This window comes from Alternaria atra (genome assembly GCF_907166805.1).
Source record: "Alternaria atra isolate CS162 genome assembly, contig: 35, whole genome shotgun sequence".
NCBI lineage: Eukaryota > Fungi > Ascomycota > Dothideomycetes > Pleosporales > Pleosporaceae > Alternaria > Alternaria atra.
Genome location: NW_025091334.1, coordinates 1,410,981 through 1,420,302, shown reverse-complemented (window position 1 = coordinate 1,420,302; position 9,322 = coordinate 1,410,981). Strand labels below are relative to the sequence as shown.

The 9,322-nt window shown below is 49.5% G+C and overlaps 5 protein-coding genes across 5 annotated transcripts; 2 read left to right on the top strand and 3 right to left on the bottom strand.

Annotated features, from left to right (window-relative positions):
• Positions 1 to 831: 831 nt before the first annotated feature.
• On the bottom strand, positions 832 to 2,067 carry ALTATR162_LOCUS11381 (uncharacterized protein; the record flags this gene model as incomplete). The annotated part of the gene is made up of 1 exon (XM_043319023.1): positions 832 to 2,067. One exon carries the CDS (start codon positions 2,065 to 2,067, stop codon positions 832 to 834), a length of 1,236 nt encoding a protein of 411 aa, XP_043174958.1.
• A 2,402-nt stretch (positions 2,068 to 4,469) lies between these two features.
• On the top strand, positions 4,470 to 5,036 carry ALTATR162_LOCUS11380 (uncharacterized protein; the record flags this gene model as incomplete). Its single annotated transcript, XM_043319022.1, has 1 exon — positions 4,470 to 5,036. The coding sequence occupies one exon, from the start codon at positions 4,470 to 4,472 to the stop codon at positions 5,034 to 5,036; it is 567 nt and encodes a 188-aa protein (XP_043174957.1).
• Positions 5,037 to 5,448: 412 nt separating this feature from the next.
• ALTATR162_LOCUS11379 (uncharacterized protein) lies at positions 5,449 to 6,744 on the bottom strand (the record flags this gene model as incomplete). The annotated part of the gene is made up of 1 exon (XM_043319021.1): positions 5,449 to 6,744. One exon carries the CDS (start codon positions 6,742 to 6,744, stop codon positions 5,449 to 5,451), a length of 1,296 nt encoding a protein of 431 aa, XP_043174956.1.
• A 441-nt stretch (positions 6,745 to 7,185) lies between these two features.
• ALTATR162_LOCUS11378 (uncharacterized protein) lies at positions 7,186 to 8,312 on the bottom strand (the record flags this gene model as incomplete). The annotated part of the gene is made up of 2 exons (XM_043319020.1): positions 7,186 to 7,586; positions 7,637 to 8,312. 2 exons carry the CDS (start codon positions 8,310 to 8,312, stop codon positions 7,186 to 7,188), a joined length of 1,077 nt encoding a protein of 358 aa, XP_043174955.1.
• A 588-nt stretch (positions 8,313 to 8,900) lies between these two features.
• On the top strand, positions 8,901 to 9,134 carry ALTATR162_LOCUS11377 (uncharacterized protein; the record flags this gene model as incomplete). Its single annotated transcript, XM_043319019.1, has 1 exon — positions 8,901 to 9,134. One exon carries the CDS (start codon positions 8,901 to 8,903, stop codon positions 9,132 to 9,134), a length of 234 nt encoding a protein of 77 aa, XP_043174954.1.
• Positions 9,135 to 9,322: the final 188 nt, after the last annotated feature.

Here is a 9,322-nt window from a genome sequence, read left to right as displayed (position 1 = left end):
CTTTTTTCATTATCTTGTTTGTACACTATTGATGGTTTTAAATATCTAGGGCGTTTGGAGTCGAAGCCTCAGTCTATAGTACAACGCTCTTTCAGAACTAGTTTTCTTCTCATCGCTTTAGCTATATATGTTAATCCTACATCCGGTCTTCATGACAATGATCTCATGCATGCAGAATTCTCTTATAGCCTGTCCCACCCTCCATCATCATTCAACGAACGTTTCCTCTTCCTCCCATACATCGGCATTACATCAGCATCCCCCGGTCGCCCATCTCCTTTTCAGGAGTTCGTAAAGCGCAACCGAGCCTTGCTATAATAGTCTTTCACAATCTCCTTCTGGATATACGTGACCGCCGCTACCAGATACAGGACAGTAAAAGGCATTGGCTAGCCACGCAAACATTTCCATACCGTTCGGGGTAGATGTTACAATATGACATTGAGCTTACATGTTGTGGTGTAGTATTAGGTCACCTGACCTGTTGTAGCTAAATATAAGCCCCAAAACCCCTCGGGAACGAGAGGTAACTTCTTCAAACAATACCAACTCAGCGATTGCTTCTCGGCGCCTCTTTGATTCTTCTATACCACCGATTGCAGGTTGGATATCTACTGCTTCTGCTCGACGATTGTTGCGCCACAATGTACAATACGTGATTGGTATCCGACTTGACGGTATGGTTTCAGGGAAGGGTTGCAGGAAAGATATGAGGGTGCGCTGGCAGTCTGTGAAGGTAGATCATTAGTGAAGAAACCACCTAATTGCATTGGTAATATTACTATAAACTACTTTCAATGGGTTATATCGCACACAAGTAGTTTCAGCTCTCTATACTTCCCCATCACCGTCTTCCTGGTCCGAGCCCGGCTTGTGACTATGTCCTTCAATATCCTCCATATCCTCATCCATACCCGGCCATAACACCTTCTTCTGTAGTACACCTTTGACATTAAGCACCGCCACCCAGATCCATAGCGTGACTAACATAATAGTTGCTGCACTACACACTCCTTTAATCCCTGGGCTATTCAGCGCGTTGGCGATATAAATAAGCGCGATCATCATCCCGGCATTCGGGAAGATGAAACCCCAGTGATTTAACGTGAAGTGCGACTCCTTAGCACTGATAACAATGCTAATTGTAGCGATGGCGCTGAACCAGAAGGAGATGAGCCATAGGAAGACACCCATAATAAAACCGAAAGCTTTAAAAGCATCGCCGACAGGGAAGGAGGTAATGCCCAATAGGTTCTCAGGCACATGTTTCGGTGCCTGCAAACCAAGCGCGATGCAAGCATTGGCGGTATATGCAGCTGGACCGACAGCTACGTACATACCGGGGCGTTTGGGGATCTCAGGCAGGTTGCTGTTAACTAAACGTGTGAAGTAGAGCGACAGCATCAGGAATGCGATAGTCCAGCCCAGGCCCTGGAAGGTAACGCTGCCAATAAAGATGTTGAATCCAGGCCCGGGTGGCTGGCTCTTCAAGAGTGTACTACCCAAGACTCCGAGAACAAGGAAGGGGTATACCGGCAGAATCCAGGCGGGCATGGCGTCAGTAACAGGAAGTTCACGTCGGTCGAATATGATATGGTACTGGAAGACGGCAACCAAGAGGACAATGGCCGCGTATAGCCAGAATAGTATTTCCAACGTCTTGACGAGCCATGGTCCACAGGATGGTACACCGTACAGCTCAATGCAGTAGATGATGAGTGCGATGGAGACAAAGAAGGCTCCGAAGAAGAAGCTTTCGTGTGGATGATGCAGACTGAGCTTGAGCGATCCGCGATTGTGTATGAAGCGGTAGGTGATACAGGCACTAAACGTAAGGAATAGAACGATATCCAGAAGGAAGAAAATCTTCCCAATAGTCTTCAGTCCGTGGAAGCTGTATGGTTGTTGGCCAAGAAGCGTCGCGATGGCGCCGGTTGACATGGTGCATTCAAACCATGACCAGGTGAAATGGTCCAAGCGCTTTTTCCACGGCAGATACGTGGGGTTGTAGTCTTCTCTATCCGCGGGTCGTGTGCGCCGTTTGATGGGTCTGGCGCGGGAAGTCATATTGTCGGTGGAGGAGGAGCCGGATATCAAAGAACTCGTTGATTCGGGATGGGAGGACGACGGACGTGATGGAGACATGCTATCTTATCGATGAGGGATTGTCAGTGACAGCGAAGCAAATGCTATATTGCTTGACGTCAATTTGGCATTACCATTGTCGTGGGCCAAGTCGATGCCAAGCGACAAAGTCAAGACGTTATGCCTTTCTAAGGTACGAGTAGACGCTAGTGGCTGTATATAGTTTAGCGCTAGTCGCTCTGAGTGCAGGTCGAGCGAAAAAGGTGTTGCAATCCGGCGATGCTTGAGCCTCAACGATCATCACACGCAACCATTACAGGCATCCATGCTAATATTATACGTTACCCGAGCTTTAATTATCTTAGTGTCGATTCGCGTCCTATCGAAAGCGCCGCGGCTCATGTTGCATCGATGACGTCTATGTTAAAACTAGTGTGGCACTCACGATCAAACCCATGTAAAGTATCGCTTTGGTCCTGGACGGTTGATGGATGTCGCACTTTGAAATGTCTCTTTCAGGCGCATATAACAACGCAAAGCATGCCCTTTCTTCAGCGCCGCTGAACGACTTCTACCTTTGATGGGATGCGCCCGGTGTGGAGACACCAAAACCCAACGAGGATGAGACGGCTAAGGAGATCGGAGAGACGATGAACCGGATGCAACAGCATAGTTTTGATCAACACCGGCATGCTTATCGGGCGACTCACGTCAAGACGCAGGGTATCGTCAAGGGCAAGTTGACCGGGCTTCCGGACTTGCCGACACATTTACAACAACGTCTTTTCAAGACACTGGGGAAGACGTACGACATCGCTGCGCGATATGCTAATGAACCTGTCTTCCTTCAAGCTGACCAAGAACCTGGACCTCGGAGTCTGGCAATGCGAGTATTTGGGGTGAAGGGCGAAAGACTCAAAACCTCTGATCCTGAGGCCAATACTCAGGATTTCTTCTTCAACAACGCTCCGTCAATCGAATTGACTGACATTGATACATGTCTTGAGATTGTGGAATTGAGGAAGTAGTACTTTGACAGCCCTTTGAAGCTGGCTGTAGCGACGAAATTGAGGGCAGATGCAATCAAACAAAGCGCGCCTGGTAGGATATATGTTGTCGCAAAGCACTTCTCATTAGCTCATAGTGGTAGGTATGCCTCCGAACACCAACGTGATCAGCCACTCGTTGTATAGCCAAAGCGCTTTCAGGTTTGGGGATTGGTATGGTCATATGGTGCTATTTCCAGTGCTCGACGGCATGAAGAACCGAGCCGGGAAGGTGAAAAGCAGTGACTCGCGAGAGGTGCTTCGAGACTGGCTGTCAGAATACTTCGCTCAAGATGGCGCCAAGTATGAGTTAAAGGTCCGTAACAACATACCCGTTGGTGTAGCTCTGTTGATTTCGATTAGATTCAGCTAGGTACCTCACCTGATCATCATCCGACTGAAGATGGCTCAGTAGTATAGGATGAAGCTACCGCACCATACCAAACGATCGCGGCAGTCGAGTTTCCCCCGTAAGATACCCTGCGTGCTAAGCGAAGAGTATTCTGGGAAGACATGATGAAATTGAACCCATGGGATGGGCAGGCGGAGCATCGACCACTGGGTAGCATTAACCGCTTGAGAAGAACGGTCTATGAGATGAGCAGGAAGAAGTGCGAAGCTGTGAACGCCACACCTACCAAGGTGGTCAAGAGTTTTGATGAGATACCATAAGCATCGTAATGTCAATATATGTTAGCATCACAGGATCTTCAGCTCAGCAGGACGCGGAGACGTTCGGGTTCGTTCTATCCAAGCAAGAATCTTCACAACGGCCAGTGTGTAACGCTCGTATACCAAACATCTGCATCCATATTCTCGATGCGATAGAAGCGATATGGTCGCACTTCTTCGCACCTTTTAACAGGTACTTGCTAGTCAGCCACCGCTACACACAGCTGTTGCTTTGTTTATTGCGAATACGAGCTCTTACATCACACAAAATCGACGTACAAAAAGTCGGTACGGGGTAGATAGACTGATCATGTAGCAGCTGACATTAGAATACCAGTTAGTGGATCTTCAAACGTGGGACCATGTGATTGGTATCCGTATGCCGGCGCATATCATTGGAGGCTGAAAATAGCTAGCCAATCAACGCGACCGCCACCAATACTCCTAACGAAGGACTTCGTCTCTTGTTGGCTGCTCTGTCGTACCAATGCATTCGGCTCTCTCCAGTATACATAAAAGCAGCGAGATAGTTGCTGTGGATACGAGGAGCGGTTACGCTGTGTGCTGAGTGCAATCAATGTATAAGAGAGCCATTATGGCTGTTGATGCAAGAGCTGTTCACTCCAGATCCCCACATCCAAGTTCTGGCTGACAACGTACTTCAAGATGCTGTTCAACGCGCTTACAGTCATGTCTATCATCGCAAGCGTTCATGCCGCTGGTCGTGCGATCGTGACCAACCAATGCCCTGGACCCATCTACCTTTGGTCCGTTGGCGGCAGCATCAGCGACCAATACGTCATCAATCCCGATACTTCCTATAGCGAGCACTTCTACACTGATCCCAAATCTGGTGGGATCGCACTCAAGATTTCACCCATCGAAGGCGGTATTTTCAAGCCCAATGTCAGCCAAACCATTTTCGCATACAACCTCGACGTCAACCAGATCTGGTACGATATGAGCGACATCTTCGGCGACGGTTTTGCCGGAAGCACTATGTCGCTCAAGCCGACGGACAAGACCTGCGAGAGCATTGAGTGGGGGTATGGAAAGCCGCCCGCTGGTAGTCAGGTCAAGAGCTGCGGGGCTGAAACGGATCTTGAACTGACATTTTGTACTGGGCAGTGCTTGCCGAGTTGGTATCCTTGTGGAAGAGCCGCACCGCCGGGCCAGATGAAGACGTGCTGCACGCATTGTATCGGTGATCATCACTGTGTCGCTGCGCCTTGATCGACGGTAACGCAGTACCAAATCAAGATTGATTTAGAGGACTGAGGAGGGATATGGTACGAGAAAAGGTTACGGAGGTGACGTCTGTATAGATACACAGTCTAGCTATATATTGATTAAATCACTCTTTCGGACTTCCACAACCACGATATCCTCAATTCAGTTCATTGCTCTTGTACCCATCCATGCCCTCATTGTGAATTGGAATTTTCTTCAAGTTGAATGGCATTACGCCAATTTGTAGACACGATCCAGACCCCACCTGCTTTCTTATATTTTTCTAACGCTCGAACCCATCTGCTCAGACGGCAAGACTTCGCTAACAAAACCGAATAACCACACATATCCATGACTATAGCCAGACATTACTGTACAATCCAACCGTTACCACGTATATGCATCTCCCAACACCCTAGATCATGACTGCATCTCCCTCAGCGTCCCACTCAATCTCAACCCTGTTCATCGGCTCCTGGGGTACTCCAAAAGGACCCATCGCTTTCCTATAGCACGTATATTCTCCACGATGTAGCTCGTCCGGTTCAGTCTTCATTCTCCACGGCGTACCACCCTCCGACTCCCACGTCGTCATGGTCCAGGGCGGGAAGTAGAGATACACCGCAACCTCAGCATCGCGGAACATGGTGCGTACATCATCTATTGGGTCTAGACATCTCCTCTGGTTGGCGTTGAATCTGGTGTTCTCTAAATGTTCCATGTGGTAGGCCTCGACACGCTTTAGGCTGGGGAAATAGGAGGTTTTCTTGGCGAGACAGAGTTGGTTGAGGAAGTTGGCTGTGATATGTGTCGCCTCGCTAATGCGTAGTATTTCCAGTATCTTCGGGAAGATTTCTCTTGGGTCAGCGAGCGGGGTTGCTTGGCGGAAGGTTCCGTGCCCTTGAATCGCCTTCATGGTGAGAGTGAGTTCCTTCAGGTTCTCGAAACGTCGGAAATCAAAAAGCGTGGTCATGCTATGGTCGAAAATCAAAGCCGTCATATCACTCGGCACCTCTAAGACTGTCAGAAGAGGTAGTGTGGCTGTAAGCGCGCCGCTGAGGAAGCTGTGTTCCCATGCCCATGGATGTGGACTGTTCGCGATGGCGGACGGAGAACGCGTATTGGCGAAGAAAGGGAAGTCCATCAGCCATGCGTCGCCGACCTTCAATTCACGTAGATTGGGTAGCGCGCAGAGAAGGACGCCGAATAGCGCGGGAACAATGTCCGCCTGGAGGGAGTATATCCAATCCTTCGCATGTCGTTTAGTGGTGGCGTAGTGCTTGATCATGGTCTTACACACCTCCATGAACTCAGCTTCCTGCGTTATGCGATCTGGAGCGGGTGTCGGAGTATACGTGACGTCGGCGAGGTATATGTATACTCCAGTGCGACTAACATATCTCGTCTTTGTTGTTCGTCCTTCACTGCTGCTCCAAATTTCCATTCTCTTAACGCGCGACAGCAAGTGGGACCGATGGCCCATCTCCCACATATACCGATCGATGAACGTGAGGTTAAACCTCGGCTCTATGAGTAACCATTCCTGCGCGATAGGATGCCATCGTTTGGATACAAGCGCAAGGTTTGCAAGGTCCCGATTGCGGTTCAGATTTGTAAATTGCGCGCCGATGTTGAGCAGCAGTTCCTCAGGAAGGTCATTGATGGTCGTGGGTTTGCAATTTGAGGACGAGATTGAGGGCGATCGGAGCATGGTGGGCGAACTAGAGAAACTTGCGCTGGGATTGAATAACGGTCTTGTGGTGTGTGATATGGCGGGGTAGGCGCAAGGCAGCGATGCGAAGATAGGCAGCGGCGATAAGTGGTTGACTTGCGCACAGGCAGCGGTAGAGTGTCAGTAGCGTGTTATGAATCCAGACATTGATAGAAAAGTTCAAGTTTTGTAGTGAGTACGTCGGATGCAGGGCGATCAGTATGTCGAGGAAGCGCACAGTCATGTCACGTGCTGTGGACCTTTCACTCGTAGGATATAGCGCCGCTGATTTATCCGACACATGATATGATCGGTATCTATAAGATATGGTTCGTGTCTGGGAAGGACACGGCGCAGTTGATAGCCCTAGAAGAATCTACACTAAACATATGTTTATGAAGGATGGGCGTATAATCTACACACCATCCCCTTTCCCCATCTTCACATGTCGCCAAACTGTTCCAGACTTTCTGTAACAAATTTCGCCGTCCTTGGTTGCAGAAACAACTTCCATGTGACTTCAGCCCACAGTGTTGCGCTGAACTGGGAGGCTTCAGGAGGATCGTTGGCGGAACCTAGCCGCAGCCTTTCTACGTCGTCCTCCAAATCATAAACCTCGGTCTTCGTATGCGATGCAGGCTTGGTGCAGTCAGCCTGCTTCAACCGCTTCTTCTTCTTCTTTTCGTGCGGACGAGGTTTCTTCGCTGTGTCTCGATGCTGATCTGAGGGCTGCGCGCGCATGCCGTCCATGGTGGTAAAGCTAGCACCAAGGAATTTGCTCTCTCTAGGTAATGGCGCAAGTGTCTGTTCGATGCAGAGACTGAACTGATAAGTGTCCAGATCTACGGTGTTGATTAGTCTGTTGCTCTCCCCACGCTGAATCAGAGCTTACTCAGTATTGGTAAAAGTCGTCGTTTCAATGCGCGCTTCCCAAGAGCCCTATCGTTCCATCCACTAGACCCGATTGTTTGTACCTTCATCTTTGAATCTTGAAGCTGCGGATCCCATTTACTATTCCTGATGCCGTGGAAGAAGGCGCTTTGCATCCACGACTCCAGGTTGAAAGTGGGGCTGTTGAGGAGCTGCGAGTGATGGTCCGCGTGCCGTAAGAAATATCGAAAGCCCATCTTCAGCAAGTGACGCTTCTTGCTAGCTTCGGGATGCCACACAGAGAATGGTGCGTGCGTAGTTGAACAGCGCCAGACCTCGGTAGGCGTCAAACAGGAAAGCGCCTCAAGCTCTTTGCGCATGTCGACTTGTACTTCTTGAGAACCAGTATAGAAGGTGATCTTGGTTCCTTTACGATGAAGATCTGTGAGTAGCCGAGAGTAATCCAGTCGACCCAGATCTGTAGCATCACACTGTATAAGGAGATTCTTAGGTGATGGCTCGAAAGACAGCTCGACGTGCTTCAGTCTCAGGTCTTCCACTGGAACTTCGTTTATTCTTTGCAAAAGGGCAAACGTCCACTTGTTGCAGGACCGCAAGTGTAGGTATTGCAAAGTAAGTGGTAAGACCTTAGAACGCAGCTTCGCCAATGTTTTGTCGGCTGTAATCGCACCATCCATAATCGCTGCGACATCATGTTTTGCCACATTCAGGCTACAGGTATTGGAGAAAACAATGTCGTTCGGACGTCCTAAAAGATCCATGGGTATATCAAGTCGTTTCAGTCTTGAGAAATTCGCCAACGTAATGATATGCGTTCCCATGTTCCTCCACTTCAGATTGTGCGACTCAAGAACCTCGACAGTGGGAGGACCCTTCCATCTGGTATTCTCCGAGATGATGAGTGTTTCGAGCTTCGTCCGAAACGTTCGTAACGCTGGGCCTTGGAATGGGGCGACGGGTAGTAAATCTGGATTCAGCGCAGGGAGTGTTAATGGAGCCCGGGAGATCGGCCGTGGAGGTTGGCCTAAGTGAAACAGTCTAGCTTCGGGTAGCTGAACAGTCACTGACCTGATGCTCGGACATGACGTTGCAAGAATATCAAGAAAAAAGGCTGGATCTTTCCTCCATACGGGGCCGACTGAGTTGTTGTTTTCTCTAACCGGGCTCCAATCGATGACACGTCCGCTCGTCGCAGCGATGGCGGTGCCGAGAGTTTCAAGAAAATCTGGGCAGAGGCTCTTCGTGCCTGCGCAGAGGTAGTCTCCATGGTGGCTACATCTGAAATCTCCGAAATCAACACTGGATATGTTGCTGACAAGCCCAGCGTGGCTACAGAGCAACCCGAGAAATCCTCTAATGTTCCTCCTCGATACGACCAGATTTCGCACGATGGTCTGCTGAACGATCCCACTAATCCGTTTGTTGACCAGTCCGAGATTGAGAATGTGCGTAGTGCCGATGAGTTTGGAGGCCACCATCTCAAGAAGCTCACATGGTAGACTAAGTAGGCCACTATCCTGGAGGAGGTGGTGAGTATCAACTTCGTCTGATCGCGCCTTCGTATCTTGCTGGTACACGTCTTGTAAGACTTCAGGAGTAGTATCTGGTATCACAGGTCCCCGTGGGAGGGTCGGAGTCTCTATTCCACTTCCGGGACTCGCTACGCGTCTTTTTCTCGCACCAGAAC